Consider the following 23,033-nt stretch of genomic DNA (forward strand, 5'->3'; position numbering starts at 1 on the left):
AGCTATGCGGTATCGTCTCAGTTGTGCGACTGGATTCGTGATTTCCTGTCAGGAAGGTCGCAGTTCGTAGTAATAGACGGCAAATCATCGAGTAAAACTGAAGTGATATCAGGTGTTCCCCAGGGAAGCGTCCTGGGACCTCTACTGTTCCTGATCTATATAAATGACCTGGGTGACAATCTGAGCAGTTCTCTTAGACTGTTCGCAGATGATGCTGTAATTTACCGTCTAGTAAGGTCATCCGAAGACCAGTATCAGCTGCAAAGCGATTTAGAAAAGATTGCTGTATGGTGTGTCAGGTGGCAGTTGACGCTAAATAACGAAAAGTGTGAGATGATCCACATGAGTTCCAAAAGAAATCCGTTGGAATTCGATTACTCGATAAATAGTACAATTCTCAAGGCTGTCAATTCAACTAAGTACCTGGGTGTTAAAATTACGAACAACTTCAGTTGGAAGGACCACATAGATAATATTGTCGGGAAGGGGAGCCAAAGGTTGCGTTTCATTGGCAGGACACTTAGAAGATGCAACAAGTCCAGTAAAGAGACAGCTTACACTACACTCGTTCGTCCTCTGTTAGAATATTGCTGCGCGGTGTGGGATCCTTACCAGGTGGGCCAGGTGGGATTGACGGAGGACATCGAGAGGGTGCAAAGAAGGGCAGCTCGTTTTGTATTATCGCGTTATAGGGGAGAGAGTGTGGCAGATATGATACACGAGTTGGGATGGAAGTCATTACAGCATAGACGTTTTTCGTCGCGGCGAGACCTTTTCACGAAATTTCAGTCACCAACTTTCTGTTCCGAATGCGAAAATATTTTGTTGAGCCCAACCTACATAGGTAGGAATGATCATCAAAATAAAATAAGAGAAATCAGAGCTCGAACAGAAAGGTTTAGGTGTTCGTTTTTCCCGCTCGCTGTTCGGGAGTGGAATAGTAGCGAGATAGTATGATTGTGGTTCGATGAACCCTCTGCCAAGCACTTAAATGTGAATTGCAGAGTAGTCATGTAGATGTAGATGTAGAGTCCCTATGAATGAAGAAGAAAGAATGGCGGAACTGAACATCGTGCAACTAGCCAGAGCTAACGGAAATCACCAAAACGTTGTCAATAAATTTATACGACAAAAACAGCGCACGAATGCAAGGAAGAATACCGCAAATAATATTACGAGAGTCACAATACCATCGGTGATATTTCGCAAAAAAGTAGCTAACATTTTCAAACATTTTTAAATTTGATGCCGCTGTTCAGACCAATAATACGCTGCGATTTAAACTAAGAAATAATTTACAGCAGGAAAGCGATAAATATGAGACAGCTGGGGTCTATAAAATTCAGTGTAATACGTGCAAGGCAAGCTATCTAGGCCAAACTGGTAGGTCCTTTAAAGTACGTTACAACGGACATGGCGATGCTCTGCGGCTTAATAATTTCGAGAAGTCAGCCGTAGCCACGCATATTTGGGAAACGGAACACCCAATGTTGGGAATAGATCAGGGTCTCGTTATTTTACATAGAAAGGACTAAGGCAAAAAACTGGATCTACTAGAACAGCTGGAAATTACGATACATGACGTGGATAGTCAGAACACACTGAATGAACAGCTAACTGGTGAGCCTGCCGGAGTGGCCGTGCGGTTCTCGGCGCTACAGTCTGGAATCGAGCGACCGCTACGATCGCAGGTTCGAATCCTGCCTTGGACATGGATGTGGTCCTTAGGTTGGTTAGGTTTAATTAGTTCTAAGTTCTAGGCGAATGATGACCTCAGAAGTTAAGTCGCATAGTGCTAAGAGCCATTTGAGCTAACTGGTGATACAAATAACTTTTTCAAACATTTCACTGGTTTCTTTTAATAACTACATTTTTAGCAATTGGCAGGATACCATAATCATGTATACGTTATCTGTTTGTATAGACATCTCTGTGACTTCCTTGTTTACTTGCGCGTGAGCTCACTCGCGTTTCAGTGTCGTGTTTGGCTGCGTGGTGTGTGGTACCAACGAAGACGCACGGGCGATGTACGACGATAGAGTAGAGAGCCATGTGGTTAGATGTTGAACACCATAGGCGACACCATTTTAGAGTTTTTTATATTTTGACGACCATGTTAGAGATGCACCTTGGAACACACAGCTGCGACAAGGGAAGTAGCCACGACGTTTTAATTTTATTATCAATTTTATTGCCTGGTGCATGTTCAATTTTAGCGAGTTTTAACAGGTTCTGTTAATTGTTATTATTCTGATGATGGAAGCTTGTCTTCCGAAACGCGTCAATCTTAGTGTTTTACACGATAAGCAAGTGACTGAGCCGATATATTTTTTAACATCGTGACGACAGTGAGACAAACTAAACACCTTCCCGCCACGTTTCAAGGAATCGAGGTTTCACAGCACAAGTAGAATTTCATTAATTTGTAATTACATAATACGAAAAAATCTTGTCATACTTTATGTCACTTATAAGGCAGTTATGAGAGTCGAGGGACATGAAAAGGAAGCAGTGGTTGGGAAGGGAGTAAGACAGGATTGTAGCCTCTCACCGATGTATTCAATCTGTATATTGAGAAAGCAGTAAAGTCTTTTCTGAAAGTATTTGTATGGAGTGTAGCTATGTATGGAAGTGAAACATGAACGGTAAATAGTTTGGACAAGAAGAGAATAGAGGCTTTTAAAATGTGGTGCTACAGAAGAATGCTGAAGATTATATGGGTAGATCACATAACTAATGAGGAAGTATTGAATAGGATTGGGAAGAAGAGAAGTTTGTGGCACAACTTGACCAGAAGAAGGGATCGGTTGGTAGGACATGTTCTGAGGCATCAAGGGATCACAAATTTAGCATTGGAGGGCAGCGTGGAGGGCAAAAATCATAGAGGAAGACCAAGAGATGAATACACTAAGCAGATTCTGAAGGATGTAGGTTGCAGTAGGTACTGGGAGATGAAGAACCTTGCACAGGACAGAGTAGCATGGAGAGGTGCATCAAACCAGTCTCAGGACTGAAGACCACAGCAACAACAACAACAACTTTATGTCTGTTTGTTCGTCTGTTGAGACTCTTTTTCTGGAACAGTTGGCGTATCAAGTACAAATTCGTCACATATTAAGGTATTTGGTCTCTTGGTAGTGTTAAAATTGTTAAGCTTCTGAGACAATACAATCAAGAGAGACGGTCATTTATATCAAGTATTTTGATACTCAAAAACTCACTCGTCAAAATTCATAGGATACATCTCGATAAACTGGAATCATGAAATTCGGCAAGAAAAAAGATTCCATATTACAAATAAAGTAAAGAAACTGTAACTTGTTAAATTGTAGTTATATCACAGAAAAAAATATCTTTTGCCATTTGAACATACACTGCATTCATCGGGCGTCAAAAGCACAATATACGAACATTACTCCACGCGAACATAAAATGTATGTTGTAGTCACGTTTTGGTAAGTAAATAAAACATGTTTCACTGATCTTCTACCCCTGCGGGCTAGTCTGAGGAATCACTTAACAGATTTTGATACGACCTTGGAAATGTCGTGACCAGTATCTTTCAGCATCGATATTGGTACCAGGCAAAAATCGTTGAGATCCTCGATTTCTAGGATGGATATATCTAAGTTTGAACGGAACCCTCTGTACCCGAGTACTTGGCCATTTTTCATTATGGTGGTACTTTTTCTGCTATAAGTTTATTTCGGCTCCATCGCCATTATCAAGTTATCTGCGAACATATGGAATTGTTAGTGCATATACTGTATCTATGTCTATTTGTAACTAATAATAATTTGTATATGTCTGCCATGGTACTTACTTTCGTAACACATCGTAACGCCGTCGCTGCCATACCTCATACTGCCGTGAATCGTTGGTATAGCGCAGACGAATATTTACATAATGTCTCAGCAGTGGTATTTGTTGCAGGGCACTATTCATGAAGACCTATCTAATATTTTTCGCAAGTTTGATAGCTTAATTCAACAGCTAACTCAACGATGCTATACGGTTACGTTATTGGTTTATTACTATATGGACTTGTGTGTGGTAGTTGTAAATTCTTTGCTAACATTGGCTGGTGTTTTTTGCTTGGAAATTTGTTTTATCCGTTATCGTGCTCTGTAGTTTTAATCAAGTCGTCAATATGTTTTGTTTTAAGTAGATTTGTTCGTTAAGGATTTTGTCAGGAATTTTGCATGGGTGTATGTAGCTAGATTTCTATTTCTACTAAAAAGTACATAAACACACACGCAGTCACTTACACAAAATTCTTAACGAACAAACAGACTTCAAACATGAAAATTATATAGCCAACTTCATCGAAATTACAAAAAAAAAAAAAAAAAAAAAAATGTTCCAATGGCTCTGAACACAATGGGACTTGGAACAGCTGAGGTCATCATCAGTCCCCTAGAACTTAGAACTACTTAAACCTAACTAACCTAAGGATATCACACACATCCATGCCCGAGGCAGGACCCGAACCTCCGACCGTAGCAGTCGCGCAGTTCCAGACTGAAGGGCCTAGAACCGCGCGGCCACACCGGCCGGTGTTGGAGTTACAGAACACGATAGTGGATAACGTAAGTTTACGGACACAGACAACACAACCGAACATTAACAAATAATTTACTGCTACCGCACACAGTTCCATACATGAATAAAACAATAATGTAACCACATAACATCGTTGACTTACCTGTCCACTAAAACTGTCAATATTAAACAGGTCTTAGTGAATACTGTTCAGCAACAAATTAGACAGTTGGGACATTACGTATCTACAATTTCGTCTGCTCTACACCTACGATACGCTCTAGTAACAGGTATTCGACTGCGACAGCTTTAACGAAATGTTATGGAAGTGAGTACCACGATAGATATATGCAAAATTGTTGTTAGTTACAAACAGACACAGATTTATCCACTAACAATTCCATTTGTTTGCCGATAGCTTGGCAATGACCATGGAGCCGAAATAAGCTTAAATAGATTCGGGGAGCGTTTTGGCTTAGTAGACACATAATGTCCATACAAATGAAACAAAATGTGTGTTACACGAGTCAAATACGGAAACTACGACAATATGACCTAAGCCATCCAGGCAGTCGACATGCTGGCCTGATCTTAAGTTCATGAAATTAAGATTTAAGACATCTAGCCAGCCCTACTGTCTGTCTTCTGAATCAGTTTATCATCAGCTCACTACATACATCCAATTCTTGCAAAATGATTACCCATGTACAGAAAGACAATTAGATTGTTTCATAGAATATCTTATAACTTTGCACTTTTTACTATGCGTACAAAGCCCCCTATCACAATTTGAAGCTATCATTTAAAAACAGTAACTACCTGCCCAAGACAAATTACAGGCCTTTCTCTCAGTAATTCATGTTAATCTAATGTGAAAACACACATCATTCAAAATTTAACGTAACGCATCAAAAACAAGTAGTGGAATAATGTCTATTACAACTGTCAATTACTTTTACGATACTCATACAAAACTTGCACATTTCTCCATGCTTTGAATTCAGAAAGTATATTTTCAATCACAAGAAAGTACCACGATCTTGCACTCCATATGTTTCAGAAATGTTACAAACCATACTGCAATCATTTTTGAAGCTTTTCCGTCGTCAGGGAATTCTGGGACTATGATTTGGATTAAGGTACGTGGCAAGGAGAACTTGGGTGAAAGAAACTTTTATTCCACAAAGCAACGAATACATCAATGCACAGAAAGGCACCTAAGTTTCAGAATATACTAGCTGCACCTGGCATGCTTGTTTTTATACTCTGCTTACTGAAGTGCGTTTGGGTACACAATATTTCTGGTTTTTCCGTTTGGTGCGGAGAGGAATAAGTCACGGTTTCCCGACGCGTGAGCGAGTCACATACTACTGTCCATATGAGAAGCATGCATTTTCCGTAATTAGGAATCCTGCCTTGGGCATGGATGTGTGTGATGTCCTTAGGTTAGTTAGGTTTAAGTAGTTCTAAGTTCTAGGGGACTGATGACCACAGATGTTAAGTCCCATAGTGTTCAGAGCCATTTGAGCTATTTTGAACCGTATTTAGACCACAGACTAGTAGTGACTGCCACTGCACCTTCTTGATGGCCACTGCAAAAGCGAGTCGCACCGGAAACTGCAAGCGTTTAAACTCGAATGGCATATCAGTTGGAATCATTGGGATGCGTGGTAACAGTATACCTTCTCCTTTAAAATTTCCTTTTAATACTGCAGATTCAATGATACTGTCCATCATCTTTTTCACCGAAAGTCTGGTACTGTTCCACAACAGTGGTAGATTGATATTTCTGAGAAGAATGAGAGGCACTCCAGTTTTTAATATCAAAACGTACTCAAGTGAATTCAAGAATTCAGTCGGGTGATTTACAACTTCGTCTTGATTCATTACAGTATCGATAAATTACAAGTTGTTGTCTCGGCTAGTATTTTGTTTTGAATGTTGTGCTTGATGGCACTGTTGATTCACCTTTAAAAAATCTAAATTCTCCCCCAGGTCTGACTCAGACTTTGTCACTGATGTTTAAACCTTTTATTTCCGAACAATATCATACCAGTCGGCTCCAGGCCCGCTCTGGCACTAATTTTCAATCATCACTGCAAAATGATTTATTGCAGAACCAGCTTGCACTGATATCATTTCACGCCATTGCATATTCATTGACTACATCCCTATTGGTTTATTCATTCAAATTCAGAGTCATTAATTCAGTGCATCTATATCTCTTGCGGCACTGTAACGCACGGTTCCCTGTATCTCCCCAGAGGTACCGTTGTGCTGTTTTGCTGGGTCAACGTTCAGCCGTTTCCTGATTAAAAACATTTCTCTCTAAGGAAATACGCTAGGTACAGCTACGAAGTTTCTTTCACATCTCATCTTGAGTCATGCATTTTTATGGATGCATGTTGGACTTACATATTGCACCTCAGTTACAGGAATTTCAAGCATGGATGGTACATCCCACAAGATGGTACACCACTACACTAGGAGTTACTTGTTCGCGAATTCAGGTATGAAACATTTTCGGACTGCTGGATTGGCGGAAGGGATTCAAAATTACGGCCACCACGATTATTGTCATAGAGTCGAGGGGCATGAAAGGGAAACAGTGGTTGGGAAGGGAGTGAGACAGGGTTGTAGGCTATCCCCGATGTTATTCAATTTGTATATTGAGCAAACAGTAAAGGAAACAAAAGAAAAATTTGGAGTAGGAATTAAAATCCATGAAGAAGAAATATAGACTTTGAGGTTCGCCGATGACATTGTAATTCTGTCAGAGACAGCAAAGGACTTGGAAGAGCAGTTGAACGGAATGGACAGTGTTTGAAAGGACGGTATAAGATGAACATCAACAAAAGCTAATGGATTGTAGTCGAATTAAGTCGGGTGATGCTGAGAGAATTAGATTAGGAAATGAGACGCTTATAGTAGTAAAGGAGTTTTGCTATTTGGGGAGCAAAATGATGGTCGAAGTAGAAAGGATATAAAATGAACACTAGCAGTGGTAAGGAAAGTGTTTCTGAAGAAGAGAAATTTGTAAACATCGAGTATAGATGTGTCAGGAAGTCATTTCTGAAAGTACTTGTATGGAGTGTAGCCATGTATGGAAGTGAAACGTGGACGATAAATAGTTTAGACAAGAAGAGAATAGAAGCTTTCGAAATGTGGTGCTACAGAAGAATGGTTGGATCACATGACTAATGAGGAGGTATTGAATAGAATTGGGGAGAGAATGAGTTTGTGGTACAACTAGACTAGGAGAAGAGATCGGTTGGTAGGGCATATTCTGAGGCATCAAGGGATCACCAATTTAGTATTGGAGGGCAGCGTGGAGGGTAAAAATCGTAGAGGGAAACCAAGAGATGAATACACTGAACAGATTCAGAAAGATGGAGGTTGCAGTAGGTACTGGGAGATGAAGAAGCTTGCACAGGATAGAGTAGCATGAAGAGCTGCAGCAAACCAGTCTTCCCGCAAAACAGTGGCGCGTTCAGGGAACGATGACATTATGGTCTGGTGATTGTGATGGCCAGGAGAGATGGGATAGTTCATTCTCGTGCTCACAAAAGCAGTTCTGGACGACGCGATCTGTGTCAACATGGGCTTATGTCGTCTTGGAACACAGCATTGTACCCTGCCCACAAGAATAAGCAGGAAACAGCATTTGCGTCAAGGTATGACAATTATTTCAATTATGAAATCATACTCATCTGCTGCAAAGTTTCCCACATTTAGATTTATTATTTATCTTTGAAAAAGGTAGAGACAAAAAAGCTAACTTCATAATGACAGATGAGGAGGGGAGGGAGGGAGAGAGAGAGAGGGAGAGAGAGAGAGAGAGAGAGAGAGAGAGAGAGAGAGAGAGAGAGAGAGAGAAAGGTGCTGGTAGAAAAATGCACGCTGCTTACGAAGAGGTTCTTGAAGCTAACGTAGACCAGCAGGTGTTTGTCTCATTACTGGCACCGCATACAGCCTTTGCATTATGCAATGTATCGTAACAGCCGAAATGTCAAGGCGTGCTGCAGGAGAAAGCGGTGACTCGGAAAGACGGCTGCGTGCGTATTTCGTTATGACATTGTGTGCGAGGGCGGAATTACGCAATTGATTAAATTGCTCAATGATTCCTTCACCGGGGACTTTCCGATGACATGAGTGTGACCGTACGGTTTAAGCCAAGTGAGACAGTGTAGAAGAGCCATGCTTCCTGATCTAAGTTTGCTTCTTGGGACGGCCGGTTGTGGTGTAGGTCAATTCACGAAAAACGGTTGTGTGTGAGTATAATCTTAGCAACAGAATGGAGAGGATAAAAAGAAACTACACATGTTTTTCTCTTTCGCTGGCCATACTACGAAGTGTAATAGAGTTCTAAAGTCTCCATGTCGGCAAGAGTGCGCAAATCTGTGTCTTCATGAATGCACACCACGTTTCACTAGCTATCCGATTTGCTTCTAAAAAGGCAAGGGATAGACGCAGCTGCATCTCTCAGCTAATGCTTTATGTATATCTGCCCGCAGTGCTCTGAAGTGTCCCATTTATTCTGCACATCTCGTAATTTTGTCTAGTTATATTTAATCATTTCCTTCTCGAATATTTCCCTTTTTGTGATTTACATTTCGTCAATGGAATTCTGGAGTTAGTATTTGTGTTTAGCTTCATCGTGACGTTGTCTTCATGCGCAGAAAATATGACATTTATGAGGCAAGTGAAGGAAAGAGTAAGGTAGATAGAAACTACTGGGTTATGTACGAAGAAAAACGTAATTTTACGAACTACTGTAGAGTGGATGACTGCATTGCTAGGTACGGCAGATTATAATTAGTAACTTCATAATTCCAAAGAATGTGTTCCCGTTATGACTAAAAAACTTTTTCTAACTGTACACGAGCTATAAATGTGGGTTTGTCTTTCTCCAGATATTAGAAAATATTCTAATGTAAGTAGAGGGTCAGCATTGCCGAACATGTTGCCACATTTCTCCGGATCCCAAAATGATCCTATCCTGATCTGACTCCTACCCCGAGCCGTAGCTAGGAGATCCTGCATCTCTGGCAGAAATACTAAAGCTGCAGTTTTTCAGCCTCAACATTTAAAAACTACCTTTATTCAATTTTTTCTATTCAGACTTAGAAAACTTAATAATTTTATATGCAGATGTAAGAAAATTGAAGCATAATTGAGAAATATTACTTAAATTAACTACATTGATGAAAAATATTGCACACAAGAAATTAAATATGTGATTACAATAAATAAGTTACTGGTTTATAACCTTTGTTAAAAAATTGAAAGTAAAATATAGCATGTACAGAATTGTTTATGGCAGTTATAGTACATTGTTTTTCGTCTGATGTAGAACAAATGACAAAAATAAATAATAGATTTTGTTTCCTTCTCAAAGATTATTAATACACCGTAAAGTATTAATAAGAAATAAAAGAAAAAAGGCTATAAGTCAAAGTAGAGAAAATATCCCTTTCCGCAAACTGTGTTCTCATAATTTTAGTTTGTATTTTTGGCTCGGCCGGAGTGGTCGACCGCTACAGTCTTGGGTTCCAACCCTGCCTCCGGCATGGATGTGTGTGATGTCCATAGGTTAGTTAGATTTAAGTAGTTCTAAGTTCTAGGGGACTGATGACCTCAGAAGTGCTCAGAGCCATTTGAACCATTTTTGTATTTTTGGGTTTTTCGCGATACAGACTCGAGGATTATGTCACTGAAATCAAGTTAACATTTATGTCTTAGCCTATCGACAAGATAGTTATATCTCACAGTCTGCTTTCACCAACGTTGTTGTTGTTATTGTTGTGGTGTTCAGTCCAGAGATTATTTGGATGCAGCTCTTCATGCAACTCTATCCTGTGCAAGCTTCTTCCATCTCCTAATAACTACTGCAACCTACATCCTTCTGAATCTGCTTATTGCTCCACGCTTCCCTCCAGTACTAAATTGGTAATCCCTTGATGCCTCAGAACGTATCCTACCAATCGATCCCTTCTTCTACTCAAGCTGTGCCACAAATTCATCTTCTCCCCATTTCTATTCACCCATGCTCGAGCAAAAATAGTCCAGATATCATCTTTAATTTGCTGAAATCGCGCTGACGCGGTGCTGCCGTAAGTGGCGGAGCTCAGAACATGATTTCCATTGCGTGTAGGTCTCCACTTGGCTCAGTCTGGTGCTCGATATGAGTCAGAGAGCTAATACCTTTCCTAGAAAGGCTACGGCACGTCATGTGCTGCCGACTCCTCCTCCCCCCCCCCCTCTCACCCGCCCCCACCATCCTTCAGTGCCACACTGTAGTATTAGCCCCATGTTTTATGTGGCTATGCTGCAGTTGTTTTGAAAGCTAGAGAGTTGGTCTTTTGTCCTGGAAGCTACACAACTGCTGAATTTGGTTTCGGAATAGTATCTGCCGTGTTTTCAGGGTATAAATGCACTCACATATCTGGAAAGCAGATACTCGTTCATCTATATAAATAAAAATGAATTTTTCTTTGTGTGTTTGTCCCTTATGCGTTCCAAAACCATCCATTCGATGGCGATGAAACTTTGATGAGTTATTATCCGACGCCCGCGAAGGTTCCTAGCCGAAAAAAAGAGGAGTCCGACACAAAGTTCAGGAGATATCATAAACAGTCAGATGCCACCTAGCGGAAATACCCAGATTTATTCTTCCAGTTTTTGAGAATGAGAGCACTTGGCTAGAGGCAACAAACTTAACATAATTTATAATTCCAAATAGTTAGGAGGATTTTTCTCGGTGACACTCGGTATTAAATAATGAAAGGAGAAAAGATTATCCCGTACAATATTTTAGCTGTAAATGTCGTAAAACTGCCGTAATAGCAATGTTTGAATGTATTACTACTAACCTTATTCGCAACATGTTTTGCACACAGTATCCACTAAATATGCCGGCAAATTCATATCAATGTACGACACATAGCTCAGGAGATATGACGTCATAAACATAGAGATGCGCCAAAAACTGCTGCGTCAGGCATGACGTTTTGTTTCATCACTTCTTTACTATTAAAGATATTCGTAACAAATTTCGAAAATGTATTAAAAATTATATAAAATTACGGGCAAATCCAGTGCAACGATGTGTCAAAATTTCAAATTAGTCGGTCAAGAACTTTCCACGATTTGCCATTACGAACGTTTACGTTTTCTATTCGTTTGTTCTTAACTGGAATTGTCTGAAATTGGAAATATGATGGACGGATGTGTTGGTACGGGCGCACGACAAATCTTCAGCGCTGGAAATGGGGAAATGACAATCGATAAACCCGCACAATGTACCACATTGCCACCAAACTTTTGTAAAATCACAGCAATCAGAGGCGAATTGATTCACAAATTTTCTCCAAATATCGCACAGAACTGGAACAGTCATCAGTGGCCCACTGAACGCGCTATATTAGCAGCTAAACCTGGCGGGAGAGAAATTGATATGCGGACAAGAACAACAATTAACTAGAATGTTAATGACGTTTGTTTTGACTAAAAAAGCTTTAAGAGTTTCCACATAAAATATTCGGAGGCATTACTTCTCAATACACCCTCATAGACCCTATGGAACTGGCGTTAGAACAGGTCGCATCAGAACGGAACGGCAGAATAACTGCATCATTTAATGGAATCGCCCAGCGAGAATGTATGGAAATTTTCAGATGCAACGGTGTGCTCTTTCACTTTCAAGTGGTATACTATGTCACAGCATTTTAGGAAACTTTTGAACATAAACCTGTCGCTTATGAAATACTTGTTCATTTCAAGACTGAGACTTCCATTCTGCAGCGGAGTGTGTGCTGATATGAAACTTCCAGGCAGATTAAAACTGTGTGCCGGACCGAGACTCGAACTCGGGACCTTTGCCTTCCGCGGGCACGTGCTCTACCAACTAAGCTACCCAAGCACGACTCACGACCCATCTTCACAGCTTTACTTCTGCCAGTATCTCGTCTCCTACCTTCCAAACTTTACAGAAGCTCTCCTGCGAACCATACATAACTTGTTTATTGCCTTAAACTAGTATTAGAGCACTGACAATTATGGATGGAGTGTACGGAAGTTAGATACTCATGTTTGTAGGGGTGTGTGCTGGCTTGTCGGAGTATGAGCGGTATTGGTTTTAATATCCATCGAGCAGATTCCATTTTCATTTCCCATAGGCCACAAAAATAATTACTTTCCACTGCAAGCTCGGGTATTAGCTGTGTGTGTGTGTGTGTGTGTGTGTGTGTGTGTGTGTGTGTGTGTGTGTTTTGTGTTTACGGACGCTCAACAGCGTGGTTTGAACAAAAGGACAAAAAATGTTGTCAGACTGTGACAAGGAAAACCACAAAATGACACTGACCGACTTCCACCCCACTAATGTTGAACACGCAATAACTTCATCTCACATGTCGTAAGGCAGCGGAGAAAGCGTGAGAAGTACTAATGCTGAGGTTAAAATATAAAGAAAACGGCAAAGGATGTAAAACAACAGCACGGAGAAATTACTTACAAAAACCATGATTGAGCCAGTCACACTGTTAATACGAGGGTAATCCCAAAAGTAAGGTTTACTATTTTATATAAGCATGTAGACCTGTTTATTTCTGCAATGGTTTACATCCGTTTACAGCTTGAACATTTAGCTATTTTTCGACATAATCACCATTTATGTCGATGCATTTTTGTAGATGCTGTGGCAGTTTTTGGATGCCCATGTCATACCAGCTCGTCGCCATGCTGTTGAGAAAGTTATGAACCTGTTCTTTGATCTCGTCGTCGGAGCTGAATCGCTTTTCGGCCAAATGTTCTTTTAACCTAGGGAACAGGAGATAGTCACTGGGCGCCAAATCAGGACTATAGGGTGGGTGGGTGATCATTTTCCACTGAAACTGTTGCAGGAGAGCAACGGTTTGCCGAGCGGTGTGTGGGCGAGCGTTGTCATGGAGAACGTGTACGCCCTTGCTCAACATTCCTCTTCTCCGGTTCTGAATTGCCTGAAAAACCTTAATTTTCAGAGTTTCACAGTACCTGTCAGCGTTAATTGCGGTCCCAGCGATTCAGCTCCGACGACGAGGTGAAAGAAGAGGCTCATAACTTTCTGATCAACATGGTGGCGAGCTGGTATGACGTGGGCATACAAAAATTGCCACAGCGTGTACAAAAATGCATCGACAGAAATGGTGATTATGTCGAAAAATAGCTAGGTGTTCAACCTGTAAACTGATGTAAACCATTGTAGAAATAAACAGGTCTATGTACTTAGAAAAAAAAATAGGAGACCATACTTTTGGGATTACCCTCGTACACTAAGAACATCACCATAAGATCTTAGGAAACAAGTCGGACATACCACAGAACTGTAGAACTCTTCACACATTTATTTGAATGTTAGTTAAAATAGCGGGCAAATCTGTCGGTAAATCTGCCGCTGTCCTCTGGTCTGAAAATAAAACACAGTCTAGCACAATATGGTGCACGGCTGTGGCCTATGCGACGACGGGGAGGTATACCACGGCCGCATTGCGCACTTTACTAGATGCAGCTTAAAAGGGAACCTCCCCATCGCACCCACCTCAGATTCAGTTATAAGTTGGCACGGTGGATAGGCCTTGAAAAACTGAACACAGATCAATCGAGAAAACACGAAGAAGTTGTGTGGAACTATGAAAAAAACAATAAGCAAAATATACAAACTGAGTAGTCCATGCGCAAGATAGGCAACATCAAGGAAAATGTGAGCTCAGGAGCGCCGTGGTCCTGTGGTTAGCGTGAGCAGCTGCGGAACGAGAGGTCCTTGGTTCAAGTCTTCCCTCGAGTGAAAAGTTTACTTTCTTTATTTTCGCAAAGTTATGATCTGTCCGTTCATTCATTGACGTCTCTGTTCACTGTAATAAGTTTAGTGTCTATGTTTTGCGACCGAACCGCAAAACTGTACGATTAATAGACGAAAGGACGTGCCCTCCAATGGGAACCGAAAACATTTGATCGAGAGGTCATAGGTCAACCGATTCCTCCACAGGAAAAGACGTCTGATATATTCTATACGATACTGGTGATGGCTTGTGCGTCACATGACAGGAATATGTTGTCGATCCACCTAACTTGTACACTTGGAGAATGGGTAAAAAGATTCTTCCACCTTGCCCGATTTAGGTTTTCTTGTGGATGTAATAACAATAATAAAATAGAATAAACTTTTCACTCGAGGGAAGACTTGAACGAAGGACCTCTCGTTCCGCAGCTGCTCACGCTCACCACGGGTTCACGGCGCTCCTGAGCTCACATTATCCTTGATGTTGCCTATCTTGCGCATGGACTATTCAATTTGTATATTTTGCTTTTTTTTTTCATAGTCCCACACAACTCCTTCCTGTTTTCTCGACTGATCTGTGTTCAGTTTTTCAAGGCCTATCCACTGTGCCAACGTATAACTAAATCTGAGGGTGGGTGCGATGGGGAGGTTCCCTTGTTAGTATCTGCCACCTCCAGCCACTCTTCCTCCCATGGACACAGGACAATGTGACTAAAAAGCGAGGCGGCAGCATGTAGTGTGCTGGACTGAGGATCACGACACGCATCTTTAGCTGCCACATCCACCGTACCATTGGCCGCAATACTAATGTGTCCTGGCTCCCAGCAGAAGGATACCTCTTCCCTCATGCTTTGTAAGTGGAGTAGGGCGTCCTGGATATCCTGGACTTCCCTAATGGGCTGGATACATACTCGGCAGGGACCGAAGGGTACTCAGGTTGTCCGAACAGACGAGGGACGTAAAAAAAAAAAAAGAGGCGTCTCTGCCTGCAGGTCACCTTGTACTTACTGTTGCACCTATCTCCTGGACAGAGCTGGTGTTACGAAGAATCCACGTAGAAATGCTTGATGCCCCTAAGTTTTGGACTGGCGGAGGCTTTCACTGCGAGCAGTAGCGACGAACGTAGGACCTGCTGGGCCTGCCGTGTACTCACCGTGGTCTGCGTGGCGAACCGCCTACTGCCGCTGCGTCTCAGCGTGCCTCCTCTGATGTTGCAGTCGTCCAGTTCGAAGGCGGCGCCGTCCAGACCGCAGCGACGGGTCAGCTCCGACAGCTCCGCCACCGGCTGCACCTGTCGGCAAACACAACACCGGCACTGTTAGCAAGGCTCTACCCAGTTACGGACGTCCGCAAACCTAACACCCTCGTAGGGGGGCGAGGTATCGAGCACGCCCCCCCCCCCCTCCCCCTCCCTCCCCCCCTCCCTCTCCCCCACCCACTCACACAAACGGCAGCCAATCAACGACAAACGCGCGGAATTGTGGTCGCTGAACTTATTTGCAACATGCCAGGAAGTTTCGAGACCGTGTGATAATCATGTCTTCTTCGACGTCAAAACTGAAGCTACCTTCGAGGCAGGAATTTCCAATAGCTACTGCAAAAAATGTGATTTGTAGGATTCTCGCACTGAGGATTCCGTACGGACTTAATTATGCATGTAGACAGTTCATCCACTCCGGAAATCGAGGAGCTTGACACTGAAAATCGCGCTATACTGGTCCAAGAGATTCTAAGTGCTTCGACTATGTTTGAATTTAAAGTTAGAAGGTGGATAAAAATGGCATTTTTTTCCGTTTGATATAATTACAGATTAGCTATTGTCGGTTTTTTCCCTTTACATCTACTGTGGAACCTTGATTCTTGCCTAATTTCACCATTCTAAACCAACGGGAAGTATCCCATAGGTTTTAACAAGTGACTTTGCGACATAAATGACCGTATCTTTTGACTGCACTGACCTAAAAGCTTCAGCTTTTTAGACCTGCGAATCATCGTACACCTTAGTGACATAAATTTCAATACTTCAGCTTGATACATTTACTCGTTGCTGAGAAAAAGGGCTTTTAACAGTCGGACAAACAGATGGACGGACGGACAAACACACTACAAAGTGATGCTATAAGGGTTACGTTATTACTGACTAAGGTACGGAACCTTAGAAACAACCTGATAAAATGGACAGAGCTTTTCAGGGAACGTGGAATCTACACACACACACACACACACACACACACACACACACACACACACACACAAAGGCAGCCAAAACCACGAGCGCGCGGAAGGTTAAGGTTGTGACAATCACTTCTTCGACGTTGTCCAATATTTGCTGCAAAAAATGTGACTTGTGAAAAAAGAAGAAGAAGACACATAAGCACACCGTCCAAAAAGTCAGTCACACCTCGCCTCTCTGCTCCTCCCCCCCCCCCCCCCCAAACACACATGACAGTAATCCCATGTAACATCATCCTCTACCTTTGATAATGGCCTCGTGCGAAGAAGACAGTCCCCAAGTTTCTCTAGTATGTTATATTCAGAAGAGATCTGTAACTGAGCTACCAAACTGCGGCGAGGTTGACCGCTAAGTTTCATTCGCTGCTCTAAAAGTCCTTAAACATTTATATGGAGTTAAGATCGGTGACTTAGGGGGTCAGCCGAGGTACGATAAGGTGACTGAAAGGGGCCGAAGGTACTTTCCCTCAAAGATTTGATTCATATTGGCAGCGTGTGTAGGGCATGACTGAGACTTCAACATATGTAAACAGGAAAACCTAACTCTTAACCGTTATCGGAAACATCTAATTTGAAAATTTTACAGGTGCTTACATAGTTTATACGGTTACAAGTACCCGAAGTCCACAAACGAGTAAATAAGCCTTTAATTTTGTAAGTTCGGCGCCTTTGTGTCCAATATCCATGCCGCTACTGCTTTTTTCTTATTCGTAAGTAAATCTAACAAAAGATTTTCAGTACTGTGAAAATCATCAGTTTTTAATGTCTCACTTACTACTTTCACAGTATTTATCCTGAAAAAAGGAAAAAATCGTAAGAAGATTGGAAATCAAAAAAGCATACACACGAATTTTCAATCAAATAAGTATACTCCTTTTTTTAATTTACTGGACCTAGAGTTTGACAATGTACAGTGTGAAACCTACGGATCACTGCACGAAAGACGTGGAAAACAATAATCACTGAGACATATAGCACTTGTATTGAATGCAGAATTTTTGCATATGCATGGTTTCTTTAGCGTGAACTGCAAAACAAACATCATTTATATTCATAAATGATTCTCGGTCATTAAACAACTTCGTGGCGTACCAAACATTTCTCTTTTTAGAAGTACGTCGGAATGAAAAAAAAAGAAAAAACGAAATAGTACGGCAGCGAGATGCGGTCCACGAACTTCGCGCTTATGCAGCTTGGCGCTTATTCGAAATACTGCTGACACATACTGTGTAGAAGAATATGTAAAATTTTCAAACTAGATTTTCTTGAATTGGGTTGACAGTTACACCTTCCTGTTTACGTATGTTGAAGTCTTAGTCTTGCCCTACACACCCCGTCAATATAAATAAAATCGGTGAGGGAAGTTTCGCACGCTTAGCTTGTGAGTCTTCGTTAAACCAGGAACCTAAGCGTGCAGCCCCTGTGTACACGGCTGTGGCCATCTAGGAAGAGGGGAGAGGATGTAGCAGAAGGGGCAAGATTTCGTCATCGAGAATGTTGAAAAATGAAATGAAATGTGTGTGAAATCCTATGGGACTTAAGTGCTAAGGTCATCAGTCCCTAAGCTTTCTCACTACTTAACCTAAATTATCCTAAGGACAAACAGACACACCCATGCCCGAGTGAGGACTCGAACCCTCGCCGGGACCAGGCGCACAGTCCGTGACTCCAGAGCGTAATACCGCTCGGATAATCCCGCGCGGTGAGAACGTTGAAATACACGCTCATGTTCACGGTGACCTAAATGAGTAGGTATGAAAAATACCCCGTAACACATCGCACCCCCTTCAGCGTGAACTACACCTTCCATACATTGCGGGTTAACCGCCTCATTGGACGACGATGCATTCGACGCCTTGCGTCGTTTGAAAACAGATGTGAAAAAGCGACTCATCGGAACGCAGCACACGGCTACAGTAATACACCAAAACGTCGCGCTTCATGCGGCACTTTTACTGTATGAACAGCGAAAATGTACTGTGTGCTAAACTTCTTTCCATTCATCATTTTGTCGGGATCGTCAGCGAAAAACAATTTCTTAAAGGTTTGAAATTATGTGTTAAGTTAGTTGTATGTCTCTAAGCGCTCTCATTCTCAAATACTGGATGACTTAAGTACGCGTATTCACGCGTCGTGGGCTGCACAATTTTTTTCATCCCTAACCCAACCCTTTTGATAGGCAGGTGCTTCTTACCCCAACACTGATTCCTTGCAGATAGAAAGTGATATGTGTACCAAGTTTGGTTGACACCGGTTCATCGATTTAGGAGGAGATGTGGTATCAAAATGTCAGTATAAATTTGAAAACTGATTAAATCACAGAATAATGTGGATAGAGAGGTACAAATTGACACACATGCTTGGAATGACATGGGGTTTTATTAGAACCAAAAAAAATACCAAAGTTCAAAAAAGGTCTGATAGATGACACTTCATCTAATCAGAATAGTATTATTAGCATAACAAAATAAGACAAAGCAAAGATGATATTCTTTACAGGAAATGCTCAATATGTCCACCATCATTCTCACCCGCCACGGTAGCAGATACAAAACCAGAATCACGCATTTCCTCGAAGAAAAAAGGCCCATAAGGGTAGATGTGGTAAATCCAACCTACACCGTGACTCTCTCGTCGTGCAATGGAGTTTCCACGAGAGTTCTAGGATTTTCGATAGCCCAAATTCTGCAGTTGTGGGTGTCGACAGACCCTCGGAGCGTGAAATGAGCTAGTTCGGTCCACAACACGTTACTCAACCAATCGTCATCTTCCGCCATCTTTTGAAACGCCCACACCGCAAATGCCCTCCGCTTCACTAAATCGCCACGTAACAGTTCATGATGCCGATGGATTTTGTACGGATAGCATTGGAGGGTACGTCTCAGTGCTAACCAAACAGTAGCGTATGGAATGCCGGTGCGACGTGCGACTACACGAGCGCTGACTTCTCCGTGCAAAGACGAACCCGATACGGTCTGCATTTCTTCCTGGTCTCAGCAGCATTACGCCTTGTGCTCGGTCCGCCACTACGAGGTCCATCGTCTAACCAACCCGTGGCTTCGAAATCATTCTCGCCGAAGCTGCATTTGTCAACGGACCTTTGCCCGTTGGAATCCGCTTCCTATGGCGACAGGATTGTAACGCTGAACAAGCACATTCCCCATTCTGATAGTACAGCTTCAGTAAAAGCGCCTTTTGAGGTAACGTCAACATGCTGCGACTGCTGGCGCATCTGATTCTCTCTCTCATCACAGTTCCTTTTATACACGATTGTCACGCGCAGCCACTGACGTTATGCTATCCAGCGCCATCTGTCGGAGATTTTGTGGACTTTTTTTCGGTTCTAATAAAACCCCATGTCATTCCAAGCATGTGTGTCAATTTTTAGCTCCCTATCTACATTATTTCGTGGTTTATTAAGTTTTCATATTTATACTGACTTTTTGATCACACATCCACTTTTCTATCACGTATGGAACTGGGAGCACAACTACACTTCGCAAACCACTCTCAAATGCCCTTCATGCTACACACGCTTCCTAACGGAGCCATAGTCGCGGTCACTGAAGCGTACCTCCCTTGCGGAGGCTTCTTGCAGCTGGGCCGATGAAAAGGCAACGCTAACAGCTCTCTCAAATGGCTAGCTCGTGTAGATGCGCCGACGTTGGCGCGGAGATTAATGGCTCCTCGTCGAACAAAGCCAGACGAAGGGCGCAAGCGCGTGACGGCCAGCTCCACGGAGGGCCCTCAAGTTTTCCTCTCAGCATCTCTCTGGAGTCGTCAGCTAATGAAATTAGCATGAAGAAGAATCAGAAACGCACAAATGTAGCTTTCAATAAAAGTTTTTGTAAAAAAATTCCATGCCGAATGTCACAGCAAGTGATTCGATATAAAGAAGTGAACCAAATAAAATATTGGTCCATAGACCAGTATTTAGTTGTATAGGTTGGTGTGTTCCAGACGTGTGTAATTGTTCAAAACTTTCTCCCTTACATTAAGGCGAATCCCGTCAGTTCAGAACGTACACGTTAAGATGATGGTTTAAATGGTTCATGGCCGGCCGCCGGTGGCCGAGCGGTTCTAGGCACTTTAGTCTGGAACTGCGCGACCGCTACGGTCGCAGGTTCGAATCCTGCCTCGGGCAAGGATGTGTGTTATGTCCTTAGGTTCGTTAGGTTTAAGTAGTTCTAGGGGAGTGATGATCTGAGATGTTAAGTCCCATAGTGCTCAGAGCCAGTTGAACCACTTTTGAACACTTAGAGGTTGCGGATCCCTACGGAAGCAAAAAGATTCTTTCAGTCACGAAACTCAATTATTTTCAAAAATAATGCTCAGAGCCATCTCATCTAAATGCTTCAGGTGAACTACATATTCTCTTACCATTTGAGTAGAACGCACAGAACGTTCATACAACCACGTGGAACTGTCAGAGAAGTCCTTCTTTTGAATGTTGTGCAACTCACGCGTCACATTGGCTTGAATGTCGGTTACGTCGTCAAAGTGCTGGCCCTTCACGTCAGTTTCTGCACTCTGTTGTTTGCGGTAGGTTCGTATTGATAACACTAAGCCTCGTCAGTGGTGATTAATTTTTTTCCGAGAAAAGAATTGTCCGCATTTTGCATTTCAGTCAAGTCGTGGAGCGCGTCCACACGCCGTTCGGGAGTAAAGGTGCACGGCACAAACTCTGGGTACACTGCTCTTCTTCAACACATTCTGGAGAGATGATGTTCCATTGCGATCTGAGATGCAACGGCACTGATATACAACGGCCACTCGTCCACTTAAGTCTGCCTTCTAACCGACGACTCGACTGTATGTTGTTTACAGCTGTTAATTGCAGCTGTCACCCTAGTTCACCACGCTGACGTCGCTTATACACCGGGAATAAAATCAGTCTCGGAACTTCTTCGACGGTCGTCTTATGGTCGACAATATTTCGATTAGCGGAAATATCTTCGTTGCCCGTGCCACTCTGTTTCTCGTGTCCTCGATGCATAATCCTCCATATCTTATTTTGCTTCCGAGGTCATGACGCAAAATCCTTTTCCAACCAAGTGGAATCTCGAAAACAGTAAGCAATGCTTTGTGCTTGTCAGGCGCGCAAACTAACACTCTCCAGGAGTTTGAGGAATTAGGGATTACATGATGCTGCAGACAGATTTAGCAGAAAAGCCTCTTGCTAACAGGAAGTGTGAGTCCTGTGGTGACGTCACAGTTATCAGGCGTGTGGAGGTCGAACAGCAGTTTTGCCAATTAACTGTCTGTCTGTCGAAATTAAATTTAGAAATGTTTTTTTTTCAGCAAAGCAAAACAAATTTGTTTTTCATGATATATCAGGCGAGAAAGTTTGCAGGAAAATGGCTTTCGTCGAGTGTGTTTCGTGGACAGAATATTTCATTTTTCCCTATTTCCATGGTGAATGATACCGCCTCACGGACCGTATATGCGTAGATTTACCGCGATAGGAAGAGAATAACCGAGTTTTCGAAAAAACAAATTGGAAGAAACCAATAATTGGATAACAGTTTCGCTTTGTCATTTTCACTTTCCCTAAAAGAAGATGTTTTGTAAGAAACAAACATAGCAGAAAACAAGAATTTTGTAATCACTGAAATAATATCGCGTTATTCTTATATTGCTTAAGTTCCATTTCGTTTCCTCTTCACCTTCTTGGAGTTTCACTGTCAGGCACTACAGTATGCCGAAGTTCTTGGAAACCGTTGCCTCGCACCGTCTCCTTGTTAGCGGTCGAATACCGCAACAGAAGCGTGCGTGCGACGGAGGCGAGCTCGCTTCATGCGTTACAAAATGAAATAAGCGTGGACGGGCATCCATAAAGGCTATCTCGGCCGCGCCGTGAAGAACGCGCCAATGGCAGATTATTAGGCGCATCAAGACTGGAAGCTAACGAGCGCTCATTAGCGAAGCGCCTGCAGGCCGCCATATCGTCGGAAGTTTTCCTGCGCGGCAGACGTGGCAGCTTCTCTGCTCAGTAAATCACAAGCTTTAAACCACACCGCCCTTAAATGCCTGCCATATCTATTAGGTCGATGCAGAAGTTGGTAACGTTTCTGTTTTACGTGTTGGTATTCCGGTCGCTATGGGTCAATTTATCGATTGTCATTTTTTATTTGTAATTCACTACTGTTGTTTGAGCCTACATATTGCCATTTTATCATATGGAGATAGAGAGTAGTGCTGCGGATGCTAGAAAGTGGAATGCCAAGTACAGAAATAGACATATTCTTCTGTTTGATTTCAGCAGAGAGATCATCATCACTGCCGTGTGACTAGGGCCTCTCGTCGGGTAACCCGTTCACCGGGTGCAAGTCTTTCGATTTGACGCCACTTGGCCGACTTGCGTGTCGATGAGGATGAAATGTGATGATTAGCACAACACAATAACCAGGTCCTGAGCGGAGAAAATCTCCGACCCAGCCCGTAA

General features: G+C 42.4%; 1 protein-coding gene across 1 annotated transcript in view; it reads right to left on the reverse strand.

The window, feature by feature from the left end:
* Positions 1-23,033, reverse strand: part of LOC126284715 (unconventional myosin-XVIIIa) — a 1,203,577-nt gene that overhangs the window by 713,825 nt on the left and 466,719 nt on the right. The window contains exon 3 of the mRNA XM_049983847.1: positions 15,510-15,647. Within this exon, the coding sequence (XP_049839804.1) occupies positions 15,510-15,647 (138 nt within the window). The remainder of the gene's footprint in view (positions 1-15,509; positions 15,648-23,033) is intronic.

Source organism: Schistocerca gregaria, chromosome 8 (assembly GCF_023897955.1).
Source record: "Schistocerca gregaria isolate iqSchGreg1 chromosome 8, iqSchGreg1.2, whole genome shotgun sequence".
Taxonomy (NCBI): domain Eukaryota; kingdom Metazoa; phylum Arthropoda; class Insecta; order Orthoptera; family Acrididae; genus Schistocerca; species Schistocerca gregaria.